This window comes from Camelus ferus, chromosome 11 (genome assembly GCF_009834535.1).
Source record: "Camelus ferus isolate YT-003-E chromosome 11, BCGSAC_Cfer_1.0, whole genome shotgun sequence".
Lineage (NCBI taxonomy): Eukaryota > Metazoa > Chordata > Mammalia > Artiodactyla > Camelidae > Camelus > Camelus ferus.
In genome coordinates this window covers 70022313-70036695 of record NC_045706.1, presented here as the reverse complement: position 1 = coordinate 70036695, position 14383 = coordinate 70022313, and the positions used below count along the sequence as shown (strand labels likewise).

Below are 14383 nucleotides of genomic sequence, written 5' to 3'. Positions count from 1 at the left end.
TGCCAGCTTGAAGAGTAAAGTAAAATGCTCTTAGGGAAAAGAAGAGGCTTTCATCCTCGCCCCGTCATTCTGGGCTCTGAGGATGACTGGAAACCTGAGAATCTGGAGACGAGAGCGCAGGGCTAGCTTCAGAAGAGGAGGATGTTGGGATTATTGAGAATTCTCAGAGGCGGAATAGTTCTTGCCTTTAGCATTCAAATCGGCTGTGCCCTGGACCCTCTGGGCTTCCTAAAATCTTGTATTTAAAGGTTTATGCATTCCCAGGAAAATATTTCAAAGAAAGCAGCTAAGATGCAGTACCTCCAAAGCGTGTGTAACTGAAATGAAATGCACAACCTACCTATAAGTTGAGTTACATTTTATTTGTTGGTCTTCCTGGGGACTCGAGCCCAGGACACAGCCTCTCCGATCGCTCTAAGAGACTGTTCCACCCAGGCAAGGGAGAAGCCAGGATACATAGGAGTTTTTTTTTTTTTGGCAACAAAGACCAGGTAGTTGGACCATCAAAAGATTACTGTTAATTAAAGAAAACCAGATATCTCAAGTTAAGGAATTTAGTGCTTTCCTACGTATGGGAAGGTGCAAATTTCTGGGCTCATTGAAATCATTCCTTTGATATGCACCTAGCTATCTAGGGCCAGTGTCCTGTCTGTTATATCCTGGGTTCCCTCAGGGTGCACCCTTGGAGGTGGCTGTAGAGGCTGGGCTGCCTGCTTGTCCGCATCCTGAGTTCCTTTCGCTCACTGTTGGTGGGTGGCATTAGCGGCTGATGACTTAATGGCCACGGCATCCTTTGTTTACTGCTGTGACAGGTAATATTTTTCATTCACATGGGCAGAGCAGCTGGTTCCCCTGGTGTGATCGCCTTGCCCAGCCTGGTGGAGAGAAGGCAGTGCAGGAACTCATGTCCTGAAGGAGGTCCTTACAGAACAGCTAGGATTTAATACCCCTGAAAGAAGGAGGCTAGCAGATGGTGAGATGATGTCCATGAAGTTGAAGGTCCCCAAGAGGATCATGGGGGTCTGGTTTGGATAAATCTACAGCAGTCCAAAGGTTGCCAAGGGATGTAGGAAGAAAATTTTAATTTGCACACTTGAGCTTCAGAGACCGTCTGACCCCTTTGGAGTTTATCTCTCTTTAAATGGCAGAGGCAGGGCTTCAGTTCCTCCCCATTGTCAGTGACCTCTCCTCAGCCCACGTCCCTGACAGCTGCAGGAAGCTCCCCTGCTCTTGTATGATCTGCTGTTGTGTTAACACACAGAGTGACCCCTGTTTTCACTTCCCTTGGGTGTGCTTCGTCCTTGCTGAGTTAAGATCAAATTGCTTTCTATTTTGGTAAATCCGGTTCAGATTTCTAACTGACCATAGGGCAAAGTTCTCATTTAACATTCCTTTTCTTTTAAAAATTAGCAATTCAAGTTGCAAGGTTGGTAAGGCAGCCCGGATTCCAAGACTGTTGGTGTTGAAAGGGGCCTTCGCTGTCATCTGCCCTGAGGGATGCTTTGTGGAATTCTGGGGACAGAATAGTCACTACTTTAAATAGATTTCTATGTAATCATGTAAATAAAAATGTCTTGTAAACATTGCAGAGCATTCAACACATATTAATTTTTTTTATGGAAGCACAGTTGATTCAACAAATATTAACTATTATTAGCATTTGTAAAGACGCTTTTTCCATCGTTGCCATGAAACTTACTATAACATGCATTTTCTTTTTTTTAATTGAAGTATAGTCGGTTTACAATGTTGTGTTAATTTCTGGTGTACAGCACAGTGATTCAGTTTTATATATATATATTCCTTTTTGTATTTGTTTTCATTATAGGCTGTCACAAAGCATTGAATATAGTTCCCTGTGCTCTGCAGTAGGACTTGTTGTTTATCTATTTTATATACAGTAGTGTCTGCAAATCCCAGACTCCCAGTTTATCCCTCCTCTCCCTCCCCCACTGCCATTAACCATAAGTTTGCTTTCTATGCCTGTGATTCTGTTTCTGTTTTGTAAATAAGTTCATTTGTGTCATTTTTAAAGATTCCACATATAAGTGGTATACGGTATTTTTCTTTCTCTGACTTACTTCACTTAGTATGATGATCTCCAGGTTCATCCATGTTGCTACAAATGGCATTATTTTATTCTTTTTTATGACTGAGTAATATTCCATTGTGTGTATGTATATATACCACAGCTTCTCTGTCCAGTTATCTGTCGATGGACACTTAGGTTGCTTCCTTGTCTTGGCTATTGTAAATAGTGCTGCTATGAACATTGAGGTGCATGTATCTTTTCAAATTAGAGTTCCCTCTGGATATCTTCCCAGGAGTGGGATTGCTGGATCATATGGTAAGTCTGTTTTCAGTTTTTTTAAGGAATCTTCGTACTGTTTTCCATTGTGGCTGCACCAAACTACATTCTCACCAGCAGTGTAGGAGGGTTCCTTTTTCTCCACACCCTCTCTAGCATTTATCATTTGTGTACTTTTTAATGCTGGCCATTCTGACTGGTGTGAGGTGGTATCTCATTTTAGTTTTGATTTGCATTTCTCTGATAATTAGTGAAATTGAGCATTTTTTCATATGCCTATTGGCCATTTGTATGTTTTCAATGGAGAACTGTTTCCAACAAATGGAAAGTGTTTGTTTAGGTTTTCTGCCCATTTTTGGATTGGGTTGCTTGTTTTTTTGTTATTAAGTTGTATGAGCTCTATGTGTGTTCTGGAAATTAAGCCCATGTCAGTTGCATCATTTGCAAATATTTTCTCCCATTTCGTAGGTGGTTGTTTCATTTTGTTTATAGTTTCCTTTTCTGTGCAAAAACTTGTAAGTGTAATTAGGTCCCATTTGTTTATTATTTGCTTTTATTTCTGTTGCCTGCTAGATTGCCCTAGGAGAACATTGCTAAGATTTATATAACATGCATTTTTCATATTGAACTCCTATCTTGCGTTTTGTGAATGTAAGTTAAAATAACTTTATGCATTGTTTAGTAACATTTTTTTGCATCATGCACTCATTCCTGTACAGGTGAAAGGGGCATTCCCAGTGGTATGAGAGATGATTTTCAGAGTCACAGGACGTGACATGGAATGCCATTGACTCACCTTCTTACATGTTCTTGCTGCCAAGGAGAAAGCCTCAGTTTGCTGTTAGTGTCTCCTTAACCCTCTTTAAAACTAATTTCCCTTTGTAATAAAGACAGAGCTGAGCTGGCTTCTGCCCCCAAAACTCTTTGGCTGACACCAAAAAAAAAATACGCCTTTATTTGGGCTGTTTTCTAATTATGGCAAATGATTGTCATATCCCATTTATGGTAGTAATACCATAAAAATATTCTTTAAAATATATTTATTTGAGCAAAAAGAATGAGCCAATTTAAGCAAAAGTATGAAGAACATATTACAGGTGGTGCTCTGCTGTAACAAACACCGTGAGGTTGTGTTGGACACGTGGCTCTCCGTGGTCCTTGAGAGATGGGCCACTGATCAGAGCTCTGTCCCTCATAGCAGACAAAACACAATTTACTCTGTTTCACGTGGCAGTCTTTTAAATATCTGAAGACAGTGCTTATGTTCCCCATAGGACTTTCTTCTGTTATGTGTCACCTTTCCAGTTCTCCCCGTGTTCTGTGTGTGTTGTGCCCTGCCCTAGGAGTGTGTGAGTCTGTCAGTTTCTGTCTTAGGGAAGCTCCCTGTTCATCGTGTGTATAGGAGCAGTCCTTGTTCTGATATTAGAGAGCAGTTCCTCAAACTAGACAGGAAAGGGAGATCAGGGACCAATAGGTGTGACATAGAAAGAAGGATCACAGCAGGGGAGGTGCCTGGGAATTATTTGTAGGAACAACTAGGTACAGATTCAGGAGTGACATTTATGTCTGCGGATGTCTTTATATCGGTGCAAAACAGAGATCATAAGCAAAATGAAATTGAAACATTCATATCAGGCAGTGAACGTGGAAACTCTTAAGATATAGATTGGAAAGTCTGCAAGAGTGTCTCTATGGCTTGCTTCTCTGAGCTTAAAGGTTTCTCATCTCCAACATTGTATGTCCTCACCTCTACCCCTAAGCTGTATTGACAACGGCACTTGGCATTGAATGTTAATTTGGAAGCTAGCTTGTATTTTACACATAATATATGAGTTTTCTCTGAGATTTACATAGAATTCATACTTTTTCTTTGGAGTTCAGTGGTTTTACCAGATATCTTGGTGTTGGTCGTAATATTTCAGTTTTTTTCCCTGGGTGCTATGTATATTTTTTATCTGTAGATTTAGATTTTTTTTTATTCCATAGGTGTTTTCTTCTATTATATCTTTTTGTGTGTGTTCAATTATATCCTTTTTCTTCTGTTGTATCTTTGGTTCCCTTATGTCTTTTTTCTTCTTGAGGGACACCTGTCTTCTGTATATTTGTGACCTAGTAGGTATATCATCTCTTTATTTTTTCTTTTCCTTTACCCTTGCATTTTATCATTTTCTTAAGCTAATAGTCCAAGTTATTGACTCTATTTTCAGCTGAAACTATACTCTTGCTGCTTCTGAGACAGATTGATTTTGTGAATAAACTGAACAGAACACCCAGGCAGGCATCAAGTGGCCTGTGGTAGCTCTTCCTAGGCATTGTTTTCTAAAAATTGTGATGTTACTGTTTCTCAAATTAACAATTGGTCAGCAGCTGCATGTTTCCCAGCTCATCCCAGTATCCTTCATTCTTCTTTTGTGTGTGTGTGTGTGTGTGTGTGTGTGTGTGTGTGTGTGTGTGTGTGTGTGTGTGTGTGTCTGACCAGGTATCTCTTTTTTTTTAAATTTTATTTTATTGAGTTATAGTCAGTTTACAGTGTTGTGTCAATTTCCAGTGTAGAGCACAATTTTTCAGTCATACATGAACATACATATGTTCATTGTCACATTCTTTCATTCTTATGAGTGAAGTACTTTGGAAACTTCTTTCCTTCTCAAGAATTGGAGGAGGAAATTTCTCTAGTTGCCAAGAACTGCCCAAGAACTTTGGACACTTCTTTCCTTGTCAGGAATTGGAAAGGAATGTATCGAGTGGGCATCTGCTATTCATTTCATCCAATTTTCATGGTGTTTGGAGGATATTCCTTGTAGTTTTGAGAAGCAGCATTGTGTTAAAAGCATGGTTCTGTTATTGGACGGGGTTTTTGGACTCTCGAATCAATTGAAATTGGTAAGAGGCCAGATGAGAAATTCAGGCAAGGCTTTTTGGAATTTGTGCTGCAGATCAGGGAGCGAAAACCATTAGTAGGTTCCCTTGCTCCCTCCCTGAGGGTGAGCAAGCTGGTCCCTTACATGGGATGAGGGTGGGGTGGATTGGTGGGTGGGGCTGGAGGGGTGGCTTAGGTGGTCTGCCCACCCCCTTGGTGGTGCAGTGTGCGGGGATTGTATGCAGTCCCCTGCGTCTGCTCCTGGCACCTCAGAAGTGGCAGTTGGGTTTTGGTCTTTTTGTGACTTGCTCATAATTTGCCCCAACTGTGCATGCGTGTAATTACATTTAGTCCCTTATAGTTTCTTTGTGTTTTGTTGCTCGAGGAGACATTTGTCCAGGTGCGAGCCCTCCAGCAAGAGGTCCCAGATCCCAGGTCCCAGCCTGTCTCAGTACTGGAGCACACTGCCAAGGTTTTCATTCCTGCCTTGCTGGCTACACCCTGTGTGAGGTTAGGCAAGTTAATTAACCTCTCAATTAACCAGTCTTCCTCATCTGTCAAAAGAGGCTAGAAATAGGGTTGATATGAGAATGAAATGAACTAATATTTATAAAATGTTGGTAACAGTGCTTGGCACAAATGATAAGTAGGCACCCTCTAAAGGCCTATTAAATTCCTATGGCGTGTGATCATGCATTGCCGATAAAGTTTTCTCCCCAATTTCTCATTATTTGTCTATTTCAGGTAGCTTCACAGAAGTGCAACTAACTTGCCTTTTTTTCCATTCTCTTGCTGAACGTGTTTGCTCATTTAAGCATTTATTTAGCATTGTATCCAGGGGCCAAGGAGGATATAGATCAAATGCTAGAGCACATGCTTAGCATGTATGAGGTCCTGGGTTCAATCCCCAGTACCTACTCAAAAAATAAGTAAATAAACTTAATTACCCCCCCCCCCCACAAATAAATAAAAGCACTGTGTCTAGGTTGTATGCCTGGCTGGCCGTCTAGAGCACTTGGATTCTACTTTTCCTTCTGGAAACCAGCACGCTGGCCGGTCCTGGGCCATGATTTCTCCAAGCCCACTGGGGCCATTTCCGTGGGCATGTCCCTGAGTTCGTTAGTACTAGATGGTAATTTCTCTGACCTCATTTGGGTCTTGATCTCACTTGATGTGGCTAGGTGTTCTCTTTCTAAGTTTTTGCCTCTCTTCAGCTTCAGTTCCTCCTAAAGGATACGACCAGTCTTTTCCCATCCAAGGATCTTTTTCTTTAATTGAGACGAGGCTGATAATTAGAGCTGTGTAATTCTGCCCCATCTTCTCTCTTCTCCATTACCATTGTGCCCTAACTAGTGGGCCTGTCCCCGCCGGCTTGACTTTCCTGTCCTGGTTAGCTGGTTGGCCGGTTGGGTGATTGGTTGGTTGGAAGCACACCTTTCTGCTGTCCTTAGCATATTTACGGAAGGTGGAACTGCCTTTCTGCCCTCTAGTCTTTTGACATTTTTCTCATTGCTTCATGGCCCCTTTGACCCTGGCTGATCTCTTGGCTGAGCTGGTGTTGGATCGCTGGTGAGTGAGTGGGGCTGGTTCCTGACATATTTGGTGCTGGGCCTGAGGTGTCCCAAAGCTTGTGTTGGCCTGCTAGTGGGCAGGGCCAGGGCCCAGCTGATCCCAGTGCAGGATCAAGCCTGCTGGTGGGTGGACTGGTTCTGCTGGCTGTGGGACTTTGGTCTTTTTGAGTCTGGTGTCTGTTCCTTGATGGATGAGACTGGTCTAGAGGCTTCTGCAGGCTTCCTGGAGGGCAGGGCGGGGACCCAGGAGCTGGTTCCTGCCCACAGGTGGGTGGGGCTGTGGTCCTGGGCCCGCTGGTGGGCAGGGCAGTGTCCAGAGGTGGCTGTGGGCTTAGGGGGCTCTTAAGGCAGCTTGTCAGATGGTGAGTGGGGCTCTGTCCCTGCATCCAGGCACTGTTGCCTGCAGGCTGTTGGGCCAGGGCAGGACTGGGTCCTGGGGCTAAGCTAGAGGAAGGGCCCCCAGTGGCGTTTACCGGCACCGATTGTCACATGGTAGAACGAGCTCCCCAGGACGACTGCCGCCAGCGCCTGTGTCCCCAGGGTGAGCTGCCCTTGCCTCTTGCCTCTCCAGGAGACTCTCCAGCATCAGCGGGTAGGTCTGACCCAGGCTCTCATCGGATGACTGCTCCTGGGTCTCGGAGCAGGTGAGATTTTGCATGTGCCCTGTAAGATCGGAGTCTCCATTCCTCCCTCTGGGACTCCTCGCATTAATTTGCCCCATAGTCAAATGCTCTGGGGACCCCTGTCTCTGAGTGCCTGACTAGGGAGCCTGAAGTGGGGCTTGGACCCCTCACTCCTCGGGGAGAATCTCTGCATCTCGTTTCTGGGTTGCCCGCCCTGGGTGCATAGGGTTTGACTGTGTCACGAGCCTGCTCTTCCTGCCCGTCTGGTTCTGGTTCCTTCTTTACATCTTTAGTTGTGGCAGAGCTTTCCTGGTAGGTTCTGGTCTCTTCCATCAGTGACTGTTCTGTGAATAGTTGTGATTCTGGGGCACCCGTGAGAAGAAGTGAGCTCAGGGTCTTCTCGCTCCGCTATCTTGGCTGATCTCCATTGTCTTTTTCTTTGGATTATTTCCTATTTAAATAAAGTTAGTTGGATGTGATTGATTTTTAATAGCCCCAGGTAGGCTCTTTCCCTTTGTATGTGCCCACAGACAACCCTACTGTTCATCTTCAGAAACTCATCTGGTGTCTGCGTCATGTCATTGGCTTGGAATTCGCTGGACTTCAATTTGCAGGAACGTCTCCCTGTTGAGAACACGGGTGTATTTGTGTGTCTCTAGTCTGTCGACATGTCTCCTGTTCTCCTAGATTCCTCAAAGAACGTCTCAGCAACGGACCCATCTCATTTTCACATTTTCCTTCAGTATAATAAGTGAGTTAAAGCCAATGTATTACCCAGGAGTGCCTCATGTATTTCAAAACAGGCTGCGTACAGAAGAAACTCTATTCCCTTCGAGAGAGTTCCCTCAGGTTTTAAAATCCATTCTAGAGAAAAAGAGACTCATCTAGTTCGTTTTAGCTGTTAAACATCTTTAAAAAAAAAAAAGAGAGAATAGGATTTTGGATCTGCTGGAGGGTCAGAAAAATAACCCAAAGGCTGACAAGGTGAATGAAGAGAGAGGGACAAAACCCTGATTCTGAGCATTTAAAAAACAGTGTAAAATGTCTGCTCCCCTAAGGAAAATGAGAATTATTTTTAAAGTGTACCATTGTATTTTATTTCGTAACCTCATCTGAACACTTCTGTCTTGAAATATGACTACTTTGTTGTTGTTTTTTTGTTTGTTTTTATTTGTTTTGTTTTGGGGGGAGGTAATTAGGTTTATTTATTTATCTGAGGGAGGTACTGGGGATTGAACCCAGGCCCTCCTGCATGCTAAGCGCATGATCCACCACTGAGCTATACGCACCTTCCTAAAATGAGATTTTTAAAGCAGTGGCTGCTCGAGGCACGTACCCGGAGAGGATTTCTGTAGCCCTGGGGGAATGTATAGGTCAGTGACTCTTCGTGAGTTTCTTACATTTGTCAGAAATTGCTTACAGTTCGTCTGACATTTTTCTGATAGTTTGGAAATTTCCATGGACTTCTGTGCTTTTACACTCACCCGTTTATTTTCTCTTCACTGTCTTCTACCCTATTAGGAAGACAAGAAGGGGGGAAAAAAAGCCCTCAGCACAAAACTAGCTCTGAAGCAGACTGTTGAATAATACTGAATAACACTGTCCAGGAGAATCGTAAGAGGTTGCTAGAATACAGCAGTGATGACAGGTAACTGGAAGAGCTGGAGGAAAGAAGCTAAAATTTACTGAGCATGGATCACCACTTGCTTTAAGCTCTGATGGGCTTTTGAAAATGAATGTTAGTGATTTGACGGTATCCTCAAGGTATGGGGATTATGCCCATTTTATGCACACATGAACTGAGGCACAGTTCCCTGCCATCCCGGGACAAGAATGAGATTGCAAATGACATCTAACACACTGTATGGGTCTTATCTGAAGAAAGACCTGGGCAGAGAGGGTGGGTCAGCTCTGAGCTGTGAACAGGAGGGAGAAGGGCCTGGGGTCGGAGGGTGAGGACTGGTGGGAAACTTCCCGTCTGCCGGGCAGGCAGGCAGCTCCGTGTGGTGGTTGATGTGCGGCTGCGAGATCGTGGATGTGCTGGGAGAAGGCGGTGTGGACCAGTGGTCCAGAGCAACGCTCTTGAGGGGGCCTCCCGTTGCAAGGAAGAGATCATGACTGTTCCCCAGATGAGAAAGTCAAGCTCAAAACCCAGTCTACCCTCAGAGGTTGTTCTGCCTCTTTCAAGTCTTGTCAGCCCTGGGACCCCGAGCCTTAGTTCTTTCCTAGTGGCTGGTTGACTGCGGGGCTTGGGTTACAAGGGTGAATTGAATTCCATGGAGGGAGGCTGTGTGTGCCCGCTGGGGGACTGCATCCCTGTGACGCATGCTCATCTCCCTGGGAGGCCTTGCACTGCAGGAGGGACATCCCCCCGGGACCTTGCTCAGTGCTGGCCTGCGTCCGGCTGGGATATCCTAGTGTGCCATCACTACATTCTGCATTCCAGCCCTCAGGGGAGCGGCCGGCCGGCTCTTTGCCTCCTCTGCCAGATGGCCCTGATCTGAGAGTTCATGTACTATCTACCTGATAGTAGTGGCTGGCAGAGACGCCAGCATCTCATCTGTTTTTTAAAAATTTTTTAATTTATTGAAATATAGCTAGTTTCAGTGTGTCAATTTCTGGTGTACGGGATAATGTTTCAGTCATACATATACATACATGTATTTGTTTTCAAATTCTTTTTCATTATAGGTTACTCTAAGATATTGAATATGGTCCCCTGTGCTATGCAGAAGAAATTTTTAAAAAGTCTACTTTGTATATAGTAGTTAATAATAGCAATTCTTGAAGTCCTAGTTTATCCCTTCCCACCCCTTTTACCCCTGGAGGCTACAGTTTGTTTACTATGTCTGTGAGTCTGTTTCTGTTTTGTAGGTAAGTTCATTTGTCTCTCTGTCTCTCTCTTTTTTTAACCAGCATCTCATCTTAATAAAAAAAATCATAAAATATGCCACTTTGGGAACAAAAGCCTTCAAAAGGAGTTTAGTGAGGATGTCTCGTTGCTTTCCACCGCGCGGAAACATACTGATAGAACCAAAGCACACTTCAGATATTTAAGCATCAAAGCATCCACGGAGACTTACTCTTAACAGTAAAATGTACTGCTTTGTTCAAGATGATTCCGCAGTGAAGAGGCACTATAAAGGCGAGATGAGACAAGAATGCTGTATAATTAGTTTGCGCCGAGTGAATGTGAATAGGGACTTGAAAACAGTTTGCTCTCTTAAACATCCTAAGTATTCCCCACTGTAACCTTCCGTCAAGGATTACTGATTAAACAGAGCCTTTATCTGTAGGTAGTGCAAAGGTTAACTCCAGTCCAGTCCTTGCCTGGTTGTCATCAGCACCAAATGCTAATGGTGTTTGAAGCAATCGGAAAGATCTGAGCTTTCTGGATATAGAGGTAGCCTCCTCAAACTTGGAAGTTGTATATAGTATCTCGATATGAAGTGAGACCAGAGCAGTTTTATGAAAGAAGAAGCCTCAAGTGTAGACAAAAGACAGTCGCCGTCTATTATAAAATGTTTCCTTATGTCTGAGACCCAGTTAAGTGACAGGTCATCCTCAGCTCCCACCCTCGTGTGCGCATCTTTGTAACATAGGAATCACTTGATGCTGCTTGCTTGCTTGCTTGCTTGCTTTCTTTCTGTCTTTCTTTCTTTCTTTCTTTCTTTCTTTCTTTCTTTCTTTCTTTCTTTCTTTCTTCCTTCCTTCCTTCTCTTTCTTTCTTTCTTTCTTTCTTTCTTTCTTTCTTTCTTTCTTTCTTTCTTTCTTTCTTTCTTTCTTTCTTTCTTTCTTTCTTTCTTTCTTTTTCTTTCTTTCTAGTATAGTCAGTTACAATGTGTCAATTTCTGGTGTACAGCATAATGTTTCAGTCAACATATACATACATATAATTGTTTTCATATTCTTTCTCATTATGGGTTACTACAAGATATTGAATATAGTTCCCTGTGTTATGCAGAAGAAATTTTGTTTTGTATCTATTTTATATATAGTAGTATTTGCACATCTCATTTCTTTCTTATTCTTTCACACCAGTGCACCAAATTCCAATGCTGGAATGTGGGGGGAAAAACCTCCTGAATTTCCTCTTGTTTTCTAGTAGGACCATAGAGCAGGCGTTTGCAATGCTGTAATTGTATCCCATTTTTAAGGTCAGGCATTTGAAGTGGCACAAGCCTTTGATGTGGGCTTAAATTCTGAGTATTATAAAAATTTAGTGCAAAGCAGGGACTTCCTTGAGAGATGTTCTAGTCTCTAGGGTACTACTTATGTGGGAAGTGCTGACAATTTAAGATCATATTTTAATAAAAACATCTCAAATTTGGCATGCAAAGCGGGGCATTGAGAAAAGCATGAAAATAAGCCTCTGCAGAAAATATGGCATTAAAAAAGGAACTGTGAACTTTACAGATGGTCTAGGAGGAGAGAAACGATCTTTTGTTAGGGTGGATGCGAGAGCTTGCAGCTTTTTCCTGCAAAAACAAGAGCAGAAACGTAAGTTGTTTAGTTGTTTTGAAATAACAGCTGCAGAGAGGGCTCCTTCTGCCTCATCTATATTTTATTAAGGCAGCCGTTAAAAAATTCATTAGAGACACCCATCTGTAGCTAGCAGCACTCTTGAGGGGGTTCAGATGGTGATCAGATTTTTGAGCAGCACTTTACATGAAAAGAGAAAGACAATCGTTTATGAGAATTAATAGCACCATGGAGAAAGCCTGCTCAGTGATTTTAGAGCAAACCTTTGCACATGGTTTAATGAGTCTTCTTGCTGCTAAGTTCCTCAACTACCTGCTTTAACTGGAGGAAGGAGATCTTAGTATTAAAAGGAAAGAAAATGGAACACAGAAAATTGGATCAGGGAGCTGGGTGGGTACCGGCCAACGGGAGAACATGGGTGTGATACTGACCAGGGTGCCTGGACTCTGTAATCAACAGAAATTGACAAGAGTCCAGATGAGGCATTCAGGCAAGGCTGTACTGGGACTCGTGCTGCAGCAGGAGGGAGTGAAAACAAGTAACAGGTCCCTTGCTCCCTCCCTGGGTGGGGGTGAGCTGGTCCCTTAAATGGGGTGAGAGTTGGGGCAGATCAGTGGGTGGGGCTGGAGGGGTGGCTTAGGGAGGTCCGCCCACCCTCTTCGTGGTGCTGTGTGCAGGGATCATGCCCAGTCCCCTGCTTTTGCTTCTGACACCTCAGAACTGGCAGTTGGGTTTTTGGTCTTTTTGTATCTTGTTGTTCATAATTTGCCCCAACTGCACACGTATGCAGTTATTTTTAAATCCCTTATCATTTCTTTGTGTTCTGTTGCTCGAGGAGAGGAGATGTCCAGGTGTGAGCCCTGTAGCACAGGGTCCCAGGTTCCAGGTCCCAGCCTGTCTCAGGTTGACTGTCTAGGGACACCATGCTGGACTGTGTGTGTGTGTGTGTGTGTGTGTCCCTGTTGGCCCCCAGGAGCCCCTCCAGTCCAGAAAACAGCGTACAGTCAGGGGCGAGGCTGCTCTGGTTTATCTTTGCCATGAACCCTACCTCCAGGTGGCCGTGTTAAGTGCCTTTGCTTCTGGATGACATTCTTGGCTATGCTGTGTTCTGGACTGAAAATAAAAATAGTTTTTGAACACCAGGCATGGTACAGAGCAGTGAAATTCATAATCTTCTCTGCTCTCCCAGAAGTCCTGTGAGGTAAAGTCCCATGTTACAAACCAGACAGTGCAACCAGTGGAGGAAAGTAATCCAACAGCCCTCACTCAGAAACAGCAGAGCTCCATTTTAAACTCAGGTCATCTGTCTCCAGAACTGGTACCCTTTCCTACTGCAAAACACAGGTCCATAAATCATGTGTATATGTGTATATACATGCCTTTTAAATCAATGTTTTATTTTGGAATATTTGTAAATTTATATAAAAGTTGCAAAGATAATACAGAGTTCCCTTCATCTGGCTTCCCCTGTGCTAACAGCTTTATATATGTATAATCATGGTCTGGTCATGAAAACTCAAAAGTTAACATTGGTACAATGAACTAAACTACTGATTTTATTCGGATCTCACCAGTTTTCCACCAGTATCTGTTACCGAGTCCAAACTCGTTCTGCTCGCCGCGTGACAGGCCAATAAATCAGGAGAGTAGGTGTTGGGGCAAGGAATAACTTTATTTGGAATCAAGAAGATGGCAGACTCATGTCCTGGAGAAACATCTCACCCAAGTCAGCATTCAGGCTCCTTTTATACTAAAAAGAGGAGGGGCTGTGGTTTGTTCTTGCAAACTTCTGGGTGTTGGAATCCTTTGTTCTTGCAGCTGTCCACGTAGGTCAGGTCATGGTGTCCCTGTAAACCTCCAACAAGACAAATGTTACCCTCTGTTCTGCACCTTTTTTTTTTTTTTTGATTAAAGATAGATTTGTTTTGAGAGATACCTACTACATTCAGTGTAGGCTGTTTCAGAAGGCGCGAGTAAGGCCATGAGGTTTGGGGGTTGGGTGCTCAGGTTAAAGGAAAAGTAGATACACACTCCGTAGACAGGGAGCAAGAGAGGCCACAAGGTGCAACTTCTATCTCTATATGAATGGGAAAGTATTGCACCCTTAAAGGTCAGAGCCTTAAGAGTGGGCTACCCTGCCTATTTCAGGCTCTAGGCAACATTCTTTTACAAAAGGTACAGAACCAGCAGGACTGAGCACAGGAGACAGAGCACAGGGTGACAGCCAAAGGAACAGATCTAATATGGAGTCAGATTTGTTCTTCCCTGTTACCAGTTTTTCACCATTATCCTTTCTTTGTTCCCAGATCCAATCCAGGATTCCACACTGTATGTTGCACTTGTGGGCTTTGACCCTTAAACACAAAGTGGGCTGAATGTTGAACTGCTCTGGGGCCCCGTTCTCCTCACTGCAGATTGGGGAAGTGAGACAGGGCCCACCAGCTGCCTGCCTCCCCGCCCTTCATGGGATGTCATGTCGTGGGGCCCGGGACTTCCACTGCCTGCTTGCAAGTAACCCTATGTGGGGGGAGGAGATTCA

At 43.8% G+C, this 14383-nt stretch overlaps 1 protein-coding gene across 6 annotated transcripts in view; it reads left to right on the top strand.

Annotated features, from left to right (window-relative positions):
• TSNAX (translin associated factor X) overlaps positions 1-14383 on the top strand; it is a 393490-nt gene that overhangs the window by 99198 nt on the left and 279909 nt on the right. Inside the window, exon 1 of one of the 6 annotated variants that reach the window (XM_032491820.1) lies at positions 7046-7280. The exons of 4 other annotated variants lie outside the window; for them this stretch is intronic. In XM_032491820.1, the coding sequence (XP_032347711.1) occupies positions 7229-7280 (52 nt within the window). In that variant the 5' untranslated portion in view covers positions 7046-7228. Of the gene's footprint in view, positions 1-7045; positions 7332-14383 lie in introns of those variants that run through there. One more of the 6 variants, XM_032491817.1, reaches the window with a different exon arrangement.